General features: G+C 37.9%; 3 protein-coding genes across 6 annotated transcripts in view; 2 read left to right on the plus strand and 1 right to left on the minus strand.

Moving 5' to 3' along the window:
• PPA2 (inorganic pyrophosphatase 2) overlaps window positions 1-18590 on the plus strand; it is a 1020900-nt gene that overhangs the window by 318421 nt on the left and 683889 nt on the right. The window lies entirely within an intron of this gene.
• The window catches only part of AIMP1 (aminoacyl tRNA synthetase complex interacting multifunctional protein 1), a 524679-nt gene that overhangs the window by 216170 nt on the left and 289919 nt on the right, over window positions 1-18590 (minus strand). The window lies entirely within an intron of this gene.
• Window positions 1-18590, plus strand: part of TBCK (TBC1 domain containing kinase) — a 235564-nt gene that overhangs the window by 186755 nt on the left and 30219 nt on the right. For all 4 annotated transcript variants that reach the window (XM_050791478.1, XM_050791477.1, XM_050791480.1 and 1 more), the window contains one exon: window positions 10125-10284. In XM_050791478.1, coding sequence (XP_050647435.1) covers window positions 10125-10284 — 160 coding nt within the window. The remainder of the gene's footprint in view (window positions 1-10124; window positions 10285-18590) is intronic.

Here is an 18590-nt window from a genome sequence, read left to right on the forward strand (position 1 = left end):
TATTGGAAGCTGACTTCCTGTCTTTGGTTTTAGAGTGGGGTATGTTAGTGAGGTATTTTTTGTGTTGAAGCTTTGGGGTTTATCCAGCAGCTGACACTTAGGCTTATTGGTCAGTTGGTAGACTTTTGTTCAGTAGTTTGGCTCCCTTATGTTTCCTCAGAGTTGCAGCCATGTTCCCTCTCAGTGCTCTGAAAGTATGGGCTCCTCTCCCCCTTGAGTGCCCGCTATAGTTCATGACTTGGCACTCTGGACTGCCCACTGCAGCTCTGGGATAATCTCAGAGTTTATATTCCTTCCACAGCTTAGAGGCAGTAGAGGAAGAGATCTTAGTAGTGGTTGTGGCCAAGGGTCATTTTCTTGACTCCTGGGGGCTCCTCCCCAGAGAGATACAGGTCAGCAATCACTCAGCGAAGTCAGCCCAAAATGGAAGTTTGTTCTGTGGGCCCAAGCCAGGAGTTTCCTGACTGGTGATGAGCTTTGGGGAGTGTGTGGGACCTGTGGGAGATGGACTGGCCTCCTCTCCTTGGTTCAACTGCAGTTTGTTGGAGGTATGGATAAGGCACTTAAGGTCTTTGCTTCTTCATTAGTTCAAGGGTGGCAAGGGCAGTTCCACTGCAGAGACAATGGCAGAGAGGCTTTTATTTGCCCCTGGAGGCTCTGTACAGGGAGTTGCTGAGTTTGTACTGGCCCAATAGTTCTGGTGGGGGGTGGCTGGAACCTCAGGCCTGGAGGATCTGCCCAGTAAGGAGATATGAGAACAGGAACCCATGTAATAGTCTGGCCACTTTTCTGTAGGGCTGCTGCAGTATGCTTGGGGCCCACTCTAGGCCCTAATCATCTCAGATTTTCCAGAACCTGGAGGTGTCACCAGTGAAGGCTGTGAAACAGCAAAGATGGCAGCCTGTTCCTCGCTCTGGGAGCTTTGTCCCAGGGAGGTGTGGACCTATTGCTGGTTTAAGGGCACCTGTACAAAGTGGCTGGAGACCCTGGTTGAGAGGTCCTGCCCAGTGAGGAGGAACAGGATCAGAACCTGCTTAAAAAAGCAGTCTGCAGTCTGGCCACATTTTGGTAGAGCATCTATGCTGTGCTGTGGGATTCCTTCTGCCTTGAGTCAGCTCAGACTCTCCAAAGCCTGAAGGCTGGAATGGCTAAGGTGTCTGGACAGCAAAGATAGCAACCCACCCCTCTCCCTGGGAACTCCTTCTTAGGGAGGTACAGTGCCACTGCTGGTAGCTGGCTGGATCCCAAGCCAATAGGTCTTATCTTGTGAGATGCCGTGGAAGTGGGGCCTGCAGGTTGTTACTACTCAGCCTTCTGGATTCGGCCTCTTTCCTACGGGTATGTACAGGAGTCTAACCTTCTACTTTGCCGAAGCTGCAGCTACTTTTGCCAGAAAACCCAGTAATAATCTAAGGCTTGAGGGTCTCCACCCATGCCTGAGCAGTTGCTCTGCCAAGACTTCATGTAGATCTGTCCATCAGACTGAAGACTGAAGGCCCTGGTGGAGTGGGTTCACAAGGAGATCTCCTGACCTGAGGGTTGCAAAGACCTGTGAGAGAAGTGTGTTTTCCCGTGGCCGCTCATTCACTCACCACTTCCCTTGGGTGGGGGAGTATCCCCTGGTTCCATGTTGTTCCCAGGTGGGTCATTGTCCTTACTTTTCTTCATTCTCTGTGGGTCAAGTTGTTTCCTTGACTAGTCCCACTGCAAATACCTGGATGCTTCAGCTGAAGGTGTGGTATTTACTTGCCCCCTTCTGATTTTCTCCATGAGAACCATGCACACTAGCTGCTTCTGGCCACGCACACTAGCTGCTTCTTGAATAGACTGAAGTAAATTGACTTCTAATAATAGCAGTCTTTAAGTTCTTACACTGTGCCAAGCTTGGTGCTGGTCTTATGATGTAGATACTGTTGTTATCTCTGTTTTACTGATAAACTGAAGCTTAAAGACGTTAAGCAACTTTCCCAAGGCCATATAACTAGTACTTGGCAGAGACAGTCTTGTGCTTCTGAATTTTACATTATTTGGCAGGTGCCTATCTGGTCTCTGTGTAGGACAGTAGAGCATAAACAAGATTGAAATTAATAGAAATTAATGAGTCAGCGAGACATGCATTGATGCCTCTAAACGATATATATTCATTCAGATGCTATACACATTTCTTCAAATCTTATACACAAAATAAGCTATTACCTTCAGTACCTGTGTGTATAAGAGGCCTAATCCCAGATCCCAACTGAACAAATCTACCTGTGGTTATCTTTATAGAGATGTAGCCACAGAATCAAGGAAAATTGAAGTATTTCAAATTTTAGAAAGCAATATTGCAACACTTTGAGGGAGGAAACATGATAGAAAGATCCTTTCCTACTATATTGACATAATTTATAATATTTAATTCATTCAAAACCGTTTTAATAAAAATTTCCCTAAAACTACTAATATGCTGATGTTTTTTAAAGCCTATTGAAATTTTAATTATATTTTAAAAATAATTATCTTTGTACAGTAACTCTTAATTCTTACCAAGGTAAATCTTCACAATTAAAGTCTAGGATTTATGTGACTTTAACAATCTGTTTAAAAAGTAATTACATATTTAATACTAGGATATTTTTGAAATAATTTTATTTCTCCCTTGCCACAAAATGTGACCCTGCACAATATGGAAAAAAAAGAAACTTTCTGTAATACCTTTTCCTTCCCCAGAGGAAGTAAATTATTTTTGAAATGTTGTTCACATTACTTATAATGTCCCTGTATCATGTTTATCTTCTGTTTTGCTTTTATACATCATTTAAATGTATACACAGTTCTTACCTCTTTATATAGGTGAAATTTTTTTTTCCTAAATTGTGCTTCCAGGAGATTTAATGTCTAAGAATATATTTCATCTCATCTTTTTTTTAACCTATGTAAAATGATTTAAGTGATAGCTTATGAAAGGTAGGGAGGCAATCTTATCCACAGGCAAAATAAGCTGTCTACCAATAAATTTAAGGGACGGCCTCACCACTACCACCACGCCCCCTTCAGAACCGTCACTTGATGCCTGAAACGCTACTGTAAGGCTTCAGTCATTTAGCTTGTGTTATGAATAGTCTCCGTTAAAATACAGAAAGCCTGCGGGTGACAAAATTTTAACCTATGTTCAGTTTTTGTGATTGTAGGAGATAAGCAGCACATTAAGGTGCCAACAATCTTAGGGAACTACCTAAACCCCAATGTGGGCCAAGGGAATGGAGGATACAGAAAAAGAAAGCTGAAGGACATGAAGACAGACTTTACCCACCTAACAATAAAAACATAATCCCAAAACTTCAGTATAAGAAAAAACCCTAATGTGGTCTAAACTCTTTAATACTAAATTCAAAGGCTCAGAGAGGCAAAACAGCAGTTTTTGTTGAAATCACATTTTTTTGTTTGCTTTTAGAAGATAGAAACATGAAATGTTAATCTAGTTAAAAATCAAGCCAGATATATTTGTTCTTCAATGTATTTTGAGAATTTCAAAGCAAACAAAAATTGCATTTTATAAGGAGGCAATAGAAAATGTTTCTCATGTAGTGACATGAATTTCAGATGTTAATAGTTTCCATGGTCATACACAAGCAAACTCTTGTTTTCTTTAATAGTTATAAATATTTAGGGTTTCAGTTTTCTTGGAGTTCATATTAAGAGAGGTCTTAGTCATGTAATTGTGGATCCAACTTATGTTATCTGTAAACAGCAATACTTTAAAAGAATGTTACTCATTTGCTTGAAATCAAGGCTGAGTTTTTGCTCAAGGCTGAGCTTTACTTGTAAAACTCTTACCTTTTGATTTTTTTGAAAAATGTTAGCATCTAAAACTATACCAAAGACAACCTCAGGCTTAAATTTGTGTTTTGAAAAACACATGAACTCAATTGTATTCATTATTTCATTATGGGACATCCATCCTTAGTGAACACTAGTATTACTCTTGTCTCTTTGTCCTTAAGAATTAATTTATAAAAACTTCTTCAAAGCAATTTAAAGATACTCATGATCAGAGCAGGCTAGATACTGATGAGAAGGTTTAGTAAGATTTTTTTCATCTCATTTGGACTTAGGTTCAATCTATCTAAATTAAAATTTCCATCCAATTGTATTCCCATATTTTAATGGGCTTTGTATAACGTGGGAGTATATGATAGCAACTGCTGAGGAATGTCGTCATGTCTGGATTGTTAGTTATGAAAGGTATATTAGCTGTTAAAGAGTTTCTATTTGCTGTGTGAACCAGCCATGACCCCAGTTCCTAGAGTGCCATACAGTCTCATTCAATTAGCCAGCCAGTCCTGTTTAAGGACCTGCTTTGCCAGTCAATGGGAAAATAGAGTTTAATTACAGCACCCCTGCCCACCAGAAGCTCACAGTCTTATAACTAAAATAGATATGTGAAATAGATAATTGCAGTAGAATATGAAATGGTCTATGTCTGAAGCATACCCAAATTCCTGGAAATATAGGATGGGCACCTAAACCAAGTGATGTCTGACATGAGTCTTAAAAAACAAGTAGAAGTTAGTAACCCAGCAAAGAAGAGAAAGAAGGCATTGAAAAACTACATTGTTTGAGGCCCAGAGAAGGTGAGAAGGACACTTTTAGGAAGTTACAAGAACTGTGGATGAATATGTCTGGAATATATGAGAATTAGTAATGAGACTAGAGTAGGTAAAAGTAGCTTCATTGAAAATGTCTCATAACATGCTAAGAAATTTGGGTTTCATTCCAAAGGCAGTGAGAAACTTAAAAAATTCTAAACCAGTTATATTTGGTTTATGCCATGCTCAGATTTTTATTTCAGAAAAATTACTTTAATGCATTGTAAAGGATGGATGAGGGTAGAGATAATCTTGCACGTAAAATTAGGATTGAATTATCCAGAAATTTGATGTGTATAATCATTCTTTCGTATCCTGTCATAAAGAGTGAGGTCCCTAGCTTTTCCCTAAATAGACCAGTTTTAGTGGGCCTATGCTGAAGAAAATCCAGAGAAATTACTTTTGTTGCTGTTTCTTTCCGTTTTCTCAAGGTGTGTGCTGACAAAGGGAAATTCTATATCGTTGACACTTGGAAGCATTGTTAGATACTGGTGCCACTGGTTAGGGTGCCACAGAAGGCACCTTAGCATATTTGCTGCTGATACTAGTTACTCCAGGTTTGGCAAAATTCTGAAATTCATTTACTCACCAAATATGGAAGTGATGTTCCAAGCATTCTATTAATCATTGCAAGAGATTCAAAGATGAGCCCGGCGCGGTGGCTCACGCCTGTAATCTCAGCACTTTGGGAGGCCGAGGCAGGCGGATCACGAGGTCAGGAGATCGAGACAATCCTAACACGGTGAAACCTCGTCTCTACTAAAAATACAAAACATTAGCCAGGCATCGTGGCGGGCGCCTGTAGTCCCAGCTACTCAGGAGCCTGAGGCAGGATAATGGTGTGAACCCAGGAGGCCGAGCTTACAGTGAGCTGAGATCGTGCCACTACACTCTGACCTGAGTGACAGAATGAGACACTGTCTCAGGAAAAAAAAAAAAGATTCAAAGATGAAATAAATATAATACTCATCGTTTCTATCAGTTGTTTAGATAGAAGAAGTCATTTTCATTAGAATATTTTATATAAAATCAAATTGCTGTTATGAGAGATGTACAGATACTGTGGGAAGGGAAAATTTCATGGATGAAACATTTGAAGAATGGATGTTTGTGCAAAAATAAGGAGAAAAAGGTATTTAGAAAGAGAAAACTACAGGAGATAGAAAACATATTGGTAACATGCATGATTTAGTTTGGTTAGAATTAAAGTAGTTAGGTTCTGGTCATGAGGACTGAACTGAGGAATACGGGCTTTGTCCTATAGGCTGTCATGGAAAGTTTCTCAGAAAGGATATGATAATCAGAACGCTTTGCTTTTAAATTTTTTCTCTGTCAATATTGTAAATCAAGTGTATTTCCAAGAGAAAAGACAAAAGTTGGAGAAAACAGTTACTACAGTAGTTTAAGCTCAAGACAAATCAATATCTGAAATAGGCAAGGGGTAATGGGAATAAAAATGTGAGTACAGGATTTATAAGAGCAGCAGCATATTGGATGTTGCTATTAATAAGATGTTGGAAATGAGATTTTTGACTGTTTGATTTGGGGGAAGGTGATGCCATTCAAAGTATCAATAGATTTAGCAAAGAAAATAATAATATCTAAACATCATTTTTGTATCAGTTAATGCTATTTAGTTATGTTATCTATGAGAGAACTATGGGTTTAATTTCATATTTCTTTTTGGCTGTTGATATACTAAAGGTAAAACCTTCAGTTTGGGCTGAAAAGTCTATAACACTAATTTTAATTAGTTAACCCAGCAGACAAACAGCCAAAAAGCAAAGGTAGGTAGATGTTCTTGAGTGGTTTGGTGAAATACTGGTGTGGGTTGTCTTTAGAGATATGACATCACTAAGTGTGGCATCCAACAAAAATGCTGTGCTCTTTTAGGATTTAAAAAAACATGAGCTGGTTTCTGTGTTGAATTTTAAGCAATATTTTAAAGGAATTTTCAAATCTTTTTGTAAATTAAAGAGTCTTTTTGAATATTCTTGGTTAAATACCATGTAATTTACTTACTTATACACTGTACCTATATACTTAAACCTGATTTTTTTCTGTTTGATTGAAGTACAGCATTATCTACTTACAGCATTGTTTTGTAGACTGAATTATGAATACAGGAAAGTTTTCGTATCTTAGAAACCTAGAAGATAATATACATCATCCCTACCTGTTAATGATATTCTGATAATCCAAGTTATTTATCAGAAGCTTACAGTAATTTTTTTAATCTGTCTGTGCTTTGGGCTATCAAATTCTGTTTAATGCAAAATTTTGATTTTGTTCTAAGTATACATTCAAATGCTTTTGGTAATATCTGCCAAATGGAATGTTGATCTGAATGGTTTATTTGCAGGGAGGGGTACAATTTATTCCAAGACGGGGTAAGATATATAATGTAAGGTCACCATATGCCAAAGAAAATTCATATGTTTACTGGAATGTATCCTGTAGTGCATTCATAGTAGTAAACAACCATATTCAAACATGTGGTGAAGTGACTGCTACAATAACTGGATGCTTTTATGCTTTCATAACTATTATTATTCCAGTCTAGAGATTTCATTGTAATTACTGCTGACTTCTGTAATGATGTTTTTTATCTTTTAACTCTTTCAAGTATGTCATCAAAAATTCTCATTTCCTATGAACCCTGAAAGTTAAAAATTAGTATTTATGGATACTATTGCCACTTTTGCCAAAACCTAACCAAAAATTGTAATGTCATTGTTGGGATTACAATATCATGATATATATGTGATTGGGGCTAATTGCCCCATAAATACTTTGGGTACTATTTCCTTAATAGTAGTATTTCCTCTGAACTGGGTTCTTTGAAGCTGTAGCTTTTTAAATTCTTCGTTTATAAAATAGCATAGTGTCTGACTATTGAATATTATACTCATTATAGAACCTCTTTAAGTGTGGTTATTTTTTACCCCATATCTGTGTTTATATAATGAGAAATGCCTTTTTAAAATGTAAAACATTAGTGTAGAGGGTTAAGATTTTTATCTATATTAGACAGAAAGCAATAAAGTGACAGTCATACTTCTAAAATATGTAGTGTTGCATGTTCATCTCTAACCCTACCTTTGTGTGAAGGTCCTGTGTATACTTGTTTTCCACTGTAATATAGTGAAATAAAACCAAAGTTCTTAGAGCCTGGAAAAATGTGCTTATCTCAACATATTCTCCATCATTTCTCTTTACTTGCCAGATTTTACTCATGACTGATGACAGTCAACTATGGTTATTCAGTCACCGTATGTCAAAAATTTTCTTCTATTTCCCTCTTTATTTATTCTTCCTAATACAAAATATACAGAAATCTGTTCCTGGCTCAGTTTCCAAATACCTCATATTTTATTCTGATTATGAAGGACTCAACAAGTGAAAAAAGTATCCATCTGCCTAGATTTACAATATAATCTGACCACCTCTCAAATGTCTAGAAGTTGCCTAAAGCAGTTCTATTTCATCTAATGCTGTATGTGTCACATGAGAAATTGTATTGTAGGCAATGTAGGTAATTTCCAAGGAAAAAAGAAAAGATTTCTAAATGACCAAAGTTGTCTTCATTGTCTGACTTATTTAAACAACAGGCTATTCATTGTAAATACACTTATTTATAACTAGGCCAATCTCATTCTCCTCTGTTGTTTGCCAATAATGCATTCACCTCTGCTGTTTGCCAGTAATGATAGAAAATTTAGAGGTTTAACCACCATGTCTAAAGACATTCATGCTTACCCAGTCATTTTTGTGCTAGAAGTTTCATGATAAGAGTGTTCTTGGATGAATGTTCTTAGATATTATCCAAGACTTTTTGGTTGAAGTAGATTAAGAATAAGGAAAGCTTGGTTTAAAACTCTGTTTCTTTTATGCCTTATTTTCCAAACTGTAGCCTAAAAAAGGTTTGGAATCATTTTGTATTTTGAAAAACTTTCTCTTTCAAAAAAGACTCTGTTGCCGTCATATTTTGTGAAGCATTTTAATATTTAATCTAGATTTTAACAAATCACAAGGATAATATGATAATTTTATGACATACTTCTAGTAACTGAAAGGAGTTTAGATTAAAATCTTTAAAGGCACATAATAAATAGGTGATATTGAACCTACAAAATCACCTTAATACTTATCTATGATTATAGATATAGTTACTAGATATGGTTATTTAGATATAGATAGGTACTTTTTTAACCAAATACAGTAGTCACTAAATTTATCTATTAAACAGTTCTTCTTTTAGAGTCACAGTCTTCTAATTTTCTAATAAGTGGCTGAACAAATTTTATGGAAGAGGCCCTTAAAGGTGACTTTGCATGTAACGCTTAACACAGTCTGAGCATTATCTTTTATGTCTTTTATTTCCGATTTTCAAAGGAGAGAATCTCATTGGCTCGGCCTGCATCATATATCCATCATCACCCTCCCCTCCACCATCCGGTCAGTCGTGGTTATAGCAGGATCATCTGATACCAATATGACAGCCTAGACTCACCCTTTCCTCAGGGTCAATGGCTGGTGCTCTTCCAAACAAGAAAACAGCAGGTGGGCAGGCAACCCAAACATGTCTGCTACAGCAGGATAGATTTGTATTGCTTTTGCTACTTTAAACACACTGAAAAAGAGAAGATGTTCATGGTTGGTAAAGGTTGTTTGATAAATATGGAAACACTCTCTGGCAACTGATTCAGGCCTGGACAGATGTGGATATAGGTGCTGAGAATACATGAGTTGTTAGGTTCTTAGTTTGTGTTATAAAAAATTTTCATTTTAAAAAGTAGATCTTTACTGAAAATAAAGTACTTTCAGTTTTTTTTTAAAAAAAGTACCATCAGAGTAATTATATTCTGAGAGAAAAGTCATGACTCTTCAGGAAAACTACAGTTGGGAATATTGAATAATTAGAAATGTTTGAAAAACTAATGCTGATGAATTTCAAAGGTAATCTATGCATGATCATAAATTCTCTTCCCATTCTAGAAAATGTCAACTAAACAATGTCCACTGGAATGTTAATGTTGATTCTCTCTCCTTTCATTTTTCAGAACTTATTTATGGTTCTTTCTCTCACTATTAATGTCATATTCTTTTCTTTAAAAGAAATGATGAAGCAGCAGCTGACTAGAAAATTTAAATTGTAAGATATGTAGTCCATCTCCACTATCTCCACTCATTATAGAACCTCTTTAAATATGGTTATTGTTTACCCCATATCTGTGTTTATGTAATGAGAAATGCTTTTGATGTAAAATCCTTTTACATCTTTGGCTAGTCATCTTCCTTTCTCTCTTCTACTTCATTTTCAAATTTAATTTTTTTTTTCTCTTGGAGGTGCCTTACTTCATTTAGATAAATACACATATGAGCTGGAAGATGTTTAGTACTCTCTTCTGGGAGTCACCTAGCTCTGTGAGTTTCCCTCAGACACTCATGATTGCACACAAATAAATGTTTTCCTTAAACTTTCCTTCTCAGCTTTATTCGTGGTCACATTTCAGGAAGCATCAACATTCCATTCAGTGCTGCCTTCACTGCAGAAGGGGAGCTTACCCAGGGCCTTTACACTGCTATGCTCCAGAACTTCAAAGGGAAGGTCATTGTCATCGTGGGGCATGTGGCAAAGCACACAGCTGAGGTAATTATATTCAGAAATGTCATATGTACATATGATGAGTGATTTACCTGCCTTCGATGTGAAGGTTATCTAAAAGTATATTTCTTCAGGAATTGGTCACAAATAATATGAGTTTTGAAGATTTGTCTGTGTTATTATGGAAGAGTTTGTCTGTAATTGAAGCATTTTTCCCTCAGTGTTCAGCATCAGGATCAACAGTAACCTTAAAAAATCAAAATGATAACCTAAGGCTGTTTTTTTCTGACTGCTTTCTGAAATTGCAAAGTAGCTTGAATTCCATCCATTGGAGAAAAACAGTAGTGTTCAAGTGTAGGCTCTGAGAGCTGGTCATGATGAGATTCGTTAGATTTAGAAATTGTGTTTACTATAGAGTCAAAGCTTCTTGATGATAGAGAATTCAGGAAGAATGTCAACTGTCAGACATGAGAAATATATGAAACAATAAAATGGCTTCCTTCTTCCATGACTATGTTCTAAGCAAATTGAAAAATAAAACAAAGAGTAGCATATGAAGGCCAAAAATATATTTATTTTTTAATAAAAGACAAATTGAAGACTGTAGCTTAGTATGAGAGCCAAATGGGCTTACTTAAAAACAAGCAGGCAGAGAAGGTATCTAAATATAGGCGGTGTTGAACAAGTACAGGATCTTTCTCTAAAGGGGAAGAATCTGCTCCTAGAAAAATAGAGGTAACTTGCTCCCTGCAGACAGCTTTTTTCTAAAAGGAAGATAAATAGGACTGAACCTTCCTAAATTTACCAGTCAAATAAATCCTTCAACCTCCTAGGGCAGAGAGAATAGAGGGACAAAAAGAAAGGCCAGGAATATGCTTAGGAAAATTCTGTCATCAGGGAAATCAGGAGTAGAGACAAAATATTTGCCTTGATTGTACATATTCCTATGAACACTACTGAAATGTGGTCACTGAAAATTTCAGATTAGAACTTTAAAACTTTATTTTTTTTTTAACTCTTAGAAATCAGAGAAATAACCTAAAATCTCTTTTATTATAAAAACTAATAACCACACTTTGTTGAACACTTGGAAAATATAGAGACCAAAAAAGGAAATAAAAAGTATGCATGATTTTACCACCTGGGAGGCAAAAAACACTTCTTGAATTTTTTTACTGGAAAATTATAATTCCTCCATTCAACTCAATTCTAAAATTAGCTAAAGATAACCCTCCTATCCCCACCTGCACACACCCAGTACTGATACAAACTCAGAAAAAAAGGAAACATGAAAATACTTTGCTCTTTTATTCCTAGAGCAAGTGTGTATGAAGTCCATGAAAACGACATATAAAGGTTACATTTAGAGAACTATGCCATATGATTTCATAGTAAGGAACTAGGTTATTGATTTTTCCAAATTTAATGCCTTCACTATAATTTTTAAGTCCTTTAAGTTTTTGCTTTTCATAGAGCAAAATCGAGAGGAATAGAAAATTCCCATATACCCACTACCCCACACATGCACAACCTTTCCCGTTATCAACCTCCCCCATCAGAGTGGTACATTTGTTACATTGATGAACCTTCATTGACACATCATTGTCATCCAAAGTCCACAGTTTACATCAGGTCTCACTCTTGGTGTTGTATATTATTTTTAATTCGTAATAAATTTTTATTAACTTTTAGGTTCAGGGGTACATGTGCAGGTATGTTATATAGGTAAACTCATGTCACAGGTGTTTGTTGTACAGCTTATTTTATCACCAAGGTACTAAGCCTAGTACCCAATAGTTATTTTTTCTGCTTCTCTTCCTCCTCCCACCCTCCACTCTCAAATAGGGCCCAGTGTCTGTTTTACCATCTTTGTTAGAAATTTAAAACTTTAAAAGTCAGATTAGAACTTTAAGACTTCTTATAAACCATTTTAAGTATCCAACAATCCATGTCTCAGAAGTACAGGACTGATGGCAGCATTAACTTTTTTTTTTTTTTTTTCTTTTCTGAGATGGAGTCTCGCCCTGTCACCCAGGCTGGAGTGCAGTGACACAATCTCAGCTCACTGCAAGCTCTGCCTCCTGGGTTCATGCCATTCTCCTGCCTCAGCCTCCTGAGTAGCTGGGACTAGAGGTGCCCGCCACCACACCTGGCTAATTTTTTGTATTAGTAGAGACGAGATTTCACCGTGTTAGCCAGGATGGTCTCAATCTCCTGACCTCATGATCTGCCCGCCTCGGCCTCCCGAAGTGCTGGGATTATAGGCGTGAGCCTCCACACCCGGCCAGCATTAACTTTTAACACTAAATGTTCACTAAATGAAAGTCATTCTTAATGATGAAACTTAACTAACCATACTAAAGTTAGTTCATACTAAAGAAGTATGCAAGTGGATATTACTTCTAAGTTATAAATAACTCACCTATCTTTTATATAGATTATATATAAAAGTTATATATAATAGTTATATATAACTATTTCTACCATCCAACAACAGAGAACAATCCAAATACACCTATTTCAGAGAAAGTCAGACTAGTAACTCATATAATTTGGCTATTTGTCCCCTCCAAATCTCATGTTGAAATATTATCTCCAATGTTGGAGGCTGGCCTGGTGGGAGGTGTTTGGATCATGGGGGCAGATCCCTCATGAATGGCTTGATGTCCTCTCCATGGTAATAAGTGAGTTCTCACTGTGTTAGTTCACATGAGAGCTGGTTGTTTAAAAGGCTGGCTCTTCCTCCTTTCTCTTGTTCCTGCTCATGCCATGTGACATGCTGACTCCCTGTTACCTTCCACCATGATTATAAGGTTTGTGAGACTTCATCAGAGATAGATGTCAGCACCATGCTTTCTGTAAAACCTGTAAAACTGAGAGCCAATTATCCATCTTTTTTTAATATATTATCCAGTCTCAGGTATTTCTTTATAGCAACACAAGAATAAACTAACACAGATAATTGGTACCAGGAATGGGGTGTTGCTATTAAATACCTGAAAATGTGGCAACAGCTTTGGAACCGGGTAATGAGCAGAGGTTGAAAGAGTTTGGAAGGCTCAGAAGAAGACAGGAAAATGAGAAAAAGTTTGAAACTTCTTAGAGACTGATTAAATGGTTATATCCAAAATGCTCATAGAGATATGGACAATGAAGTCCAGGCTGATTAAGTCTTAGGTGGAAATCAGGGAGTTATCGGGAACTGGAGTAAAGATTACCCATGTTAAACCCTGGCAAAGAACTTGACAGCAGTGTGTTTATGTCATAGGGATCTGAGAAGTTTGAACTTAATTATGGTGACAAGATACCTGGCAGGAAAAAAAAAAAGTCTAAGCAGCAAAGCATTCAAGAAGTGGTATGGCTGCCTCTAACACCCTAAATTATATATGGAAGCAAATAAAAGACTTAAAGTTATATTTAAAAGGACAGCAGAGCATAAAAATTTAGAAAACTTGTAGCCCAGCCCTATGGTAGAAAAAATCCAAGCAGGCTACTGAGTAATCATTTGCTAGAGAGATTAGCATGACTAAAAAGGAGCCAAGACAATGGGTAAAAGGCCTTGAAGGCATTTCAGAGTTCTTGGGGACAGCCCTTCTCATCACAGGCCCAGAGGCCTAGGGAAGAAGAATGGTTTCGGGGGTCAGGCCCAGGACCTCACTTCCCTGCACAGCCTCAGGACAGTGCTCCCTGCATCCGACCACTCAGGCTCCAGCCACAGCTCAACTGGGCCAAGGTAAAGCTCAGGCTGCCACCCTGGAGGGAGCAAGCCATAATCCTTGGCAGCTTTCATGTGATGTTCAGCCTGCAGATGCACAGAATGCAAATGTGAAGGAAGCTTGGCAACTCCCAACTGGATTCCAGAGCATATATGGGGAAGTCTGGATACCCAGGAAGAAGCCTACTACAGGAGCAGAGCCCCCACAGAGAAACTATACTAGGGCAGTGCCAATGGGAAATGTAGAGTGGGAGCCCCTGCAGAGTCCCTACCAGGGAACCGTCTAGGGGAGCTTTGGGAAGTGGGATGCCACCCTCCAGACCTGAGACTGGTAGAGCCATTGCCAGCTTGCAGCCACAGTGTGAAAAAGCCATAGGTACTCAACTCCAACCTGTGAGAGCAGCCACAGGGGTTGCATCTTGGAAAGCCACAGGGACAAACCTGTCCAAGGCCTTCATAGCCTACATCTCACACCATTGTGCCCAGGATGTAGGACATGATATCAAAGGAGATTGTTTTGGAGCTTTAAGATTTAATGACTGTCCTGCTGAGTTTCAGACTTGTATGGGCATATTGCCTCTCTTTTGGCCAATTTCTCCCTTTTCAAGTGATAATGTATACCCAATATCTGTAGCACCATTGTATATTGGGAGTAAATAACTTGTTTTTGATCTCACAGGCTCATAGGATCAATGGATTCATCTCCAGATGATGCTTGAGACTTGACAATTGGGACTTGAGACTTGAGTTAATGCTGAAGCAAGTTAAGACTTTGGTTGACTATTGCAAAGACATGGTTGTATTCTGATGTGTGAGGAGGACATGAATTTAGGGGGATCAGAGGCAGAATGATGTGGTTTGGATGTTTGTCCCCTCCAAATCTCATTTCAAATGTAATCCCTAATGTTCAATGTGGGGCCTGGTAGGAGGTGTTTGGATCATAGGGGAAGATCCCTCATGAATGGTTTGGTGCCCTCCCAATGGTAATAAGTGAGTTCTTGCTCTGCTAATTCATGTGAGAGTTGTTATGAGAGTTGATGGTTTAAAGGAGCCTGACTCCTCCTCTCTCTCTTGTTCCCACTCTTGCCATGTGACATGTTAGCTCCCTATTGCCTTCTGTAAGGACTGTAAGCTTCCTGAGGCCTCACCAGAAGACGTTGGCACCACACTTCCTGTAAAGCCTACAGAATCATGAGCCAATTAAACCTCTTTTTCAGAACATGCAGGTTTCTTACATAGGTATATGTGTGCCATGGTGGTTTACTGGACCTACTGACCTGTCCTCTAAGATCCCTTCCCTTACCCACCACCACCCAACAGGCCATGGGGTATGTTGTTCCCCTCTCAGTGTCTATGTGTTCTCAATGTTCGACTCGCATTTGTGAGTGAGAACATGCATTGTTTGGTTTTCTGCTCTTCTGTTAGTCTGCTGAGGATGATGGCTTCCAGCTTCATCCATGTCCCTGCAAAGGACATGATGTCATTCTTTTTTATGGCTTCATAGTATTCCATGTTTTTCTTTATCCAGTTTTATTCCAGATTTTCTTTATCCAGTCTATCATTGATGGGCATTTGGGTTGGTTCCATGTCTTTGCTAGTGTAAATAGTACTGCAATAAGTATACATGAGTATGTGTCTTTATAATAGAATGATTTATATTCCTTGGGTATACACCCAGTAGTGGGATTGCTGGATCCAAATGGTTTTTCTGGTTCTAGATCCTTGAGGAATCACCATAATGTCTTCTATAATGGTTGAACTAATTTACATTCCCACCAACAATGTGAAAGTATTCCTGTTTCTCCACACCTTCACCAGCATCTATAGTTTCCTGACTTTTTAATAGTCACCATTTTGACTGGCATGAAATGGTATCTCATTGTGGTTTTGATTTGCATTTCTCTGATGATCAGTGATGTTGAGCTTTTTTTCATGTTTGTTGGCTGTGTAAATGTCTTCTTTTGAGGAGGATCTGTTCATATCCTTTGCCTATTTTTTGATGGGATTGTTTGTTTTTTTCTTGTAAATATGTTCCTTGTAAATTCTGGATATTAGACCTTTGTCAGATGGGTAGATTGCAAGAATTTTCTCCCATTCTATAGTTGCCTGTTCACTCTGATGATAGTTTATTTTGCTGTGCAGGAGCTCTTCAGTTTAATTAGATCCCATTTCTCAATTTTAGCTTTTGTTACAATTGCTTTTGGCACTTTTGTCATGAAGTCTTTGCCCATGCCTATGTGTGAATGGTATTGCCTAGGTTTTCTTCTAGGGTTTTTATGGTTTGGGGTTTTACCTTTAACTCTTTAATCCATCTTTAGTTATTTTTTGTATAAGATGTAAAGTAGGGCTCCAGTCCAGTTCCAGTTTTCTGCATATGGCTAGCCAGTTTTCCCAGCACCATTTACTGAATAGGAGATCCTTTCCCCACTGCTCATTTTTGTCAGGTTTCTTGAAGATCAGATGGTTGTAGACATGTGGTGTTATTTCTGAAATCTCTGTTCTGTTCCATTGGTCTATATGTTGGTCCTGCTCTGTTGGTCTATATGTACAAGTACCATGCTGTTTTGTTCACTGTAGCCATGTAGTATAGTTTGAAGTCATGTAGCATGATGCCTCCAACTTTGTTCTTGTTTGCTAGGATTCTCTTGTCTATATGGGATCTTCTTTGATTTCACTTGAAATTTAAAATAGTTTATTCTAATTCTGTGAAGAATGTCACTGGTAGTTTGATGGAAATGCATTGAATCTATAACTTACTTTGGGCAGTATGGCCATTTTCATGATATTGATTCTTCCTATCCATGAGGATGGAATGTTTTTTCATTTGTTTGTATCCCCTCTTATTTCCTTAAGCAGTGGTTTGTAGTTCTCCTTAAAGAGGTCTTCACATCCCTTGTTAGCTGTATTCCTAGGTATTTTATTCTCTTTGTAGTGATTTTCAATGAGAGTTCATTCATGATTTAGCTTTCTGCCTGCGCATTGTTGGTGTAAAGGAATGCTTGTGATTTTTGCACATTGATTTCGTATCCTGAGACTTTCCTGAAGTTGCTTATCAGTTCAAGAAGTTTTGGGGCTGAGATGATGTGCTTTTATAAATATATAAATCATGTTGTCTGCAAAGAGAGACAACTTGACTTCCTCTCCTTCTATTTGAATACCTTTTATTTCTTTCTCTTTCCTGATTGCCCTGGCCAGAATTTCCAATACTGTGTTGAATAGGAGTGGTGAGAGAGGGCATCTTTGTCTTGTACCAGTTTTCAAAGGGAATGCTTCCAGCTTTTGCCCATTCAATATGAAATTGGCTGTGGGTTTGTCATAAATAGCTCTTATTATTTTGAGATATGTTCCATCAATACCGAGTTTTTTGAGAGTTTTTAACATGAATGGATGTTGAATTTTATCAAAGGCCTTTTCTGCATCTATTGATACAATCATGTGATTTTTGTCTTTGGTTCTGTTTATGTGATGGATTACATTTATTGATTTGCATTTGTTGAACCAGCCTTGCATCCCAGGGATGAAGCTGACTTGATCATGGTGAATAAGTTTTTTGATGTGCCGCTGGATTCAGTTTGCCAGTGTTTTACTTAGGATTTTCTCATCGATGTTCATCAGGGATATTGACATGACATTTTCTTTGTTTGTTATGTCTCTTCCTGGTTTTGGTATCAGGATGATGCTGGCTTCATAAAATGAGTTAGGGAGGAGTCCTTCCTTTTCAATTGTCTGGAATAGTTTCAGAGGGAATGGTACCAGCTCCTCTTTGTATTTCTGGTAGAATTCAGCTGTGAATCTGTCTGGTCCTGGGCTTTTTTTGGTTGGTAGGCTAGTACTGCCTTAATTTCAGAGCTTGTTATTGGTATATTCAGGGATTCAACTTTTTCCTGGTTTAGTCTTGGTAGGGTGTATGCATCCCAGAATTTATCCATTTCTTGTAGATTTTCTAGTTTATTTGCATAGAGATGTTTATAGTATTCTCTGATGGTAGTTTGTATTTCCATGGCATCAGTGGTTATATCCTCTTTAACATTTTTATTATGTCTATTTGATTCTTGTCTTTCTTCATTAGTCTAGTTAGCAGTCTATTTTGTTAATTTTTTCAAAAAAAAAAAACTCCTGGATTGATTTTTTTTTTTTGGAGGGTTTTTCATGTCTCTATCTCCTTCAATTCTTCTTTTAGTTATTTCTTGTCTTCTGTTAGCTTTTGGATAAGTTTGCTCTTTTTCTTCTTTTGCTCTTTTAATTGTGATGTTAGAGTGTCAATTTTGTTTTGTTTTGTTTTGTTTTTTTTTTTTTTTTTTTTTGTTTTTTGAGACGGAGTCTCGCTCTGTCGCCCAGGCTGGAGTGCAGTGGCGCGATCTCGGCTCACTGCAAGCTCCGCCTCCTGGGTTTACGCCATTCTCCTGCCTCAGCCTCCTGAGTAGCTGGGACTACAGGCGCCCGCCACCGCGCCCGGCTAATTTTTTGTATTTTTAGTAGAGATGGGGTTTCACCGTGGTCTCGATCTCCTGACCTTGTGATCCGCCCGCCTCGGCCTCCCAAAGTGCTGGGATTACAGGCGTGAGCCCGTCAATTTGAGATCTTTTTAGATTTCTGATGTGGACATTTAGGGCTATAAACTTCCCTTTTAACAGTT

This window comes from Macaca thibetana, chromosome 5 (genome assembly GCF_024542745.1).
Source record: "Macaca thibetana thibetana isolate TM-01 chromosome 5, ASM2454274v1, whole genome shotgun sequence".
Lineage (NCBI taxonomy): Eukaryota > Metazoa > Chordata > Mammalia > Primates > Cercopithecidae > Macaca > Macaca thibetana.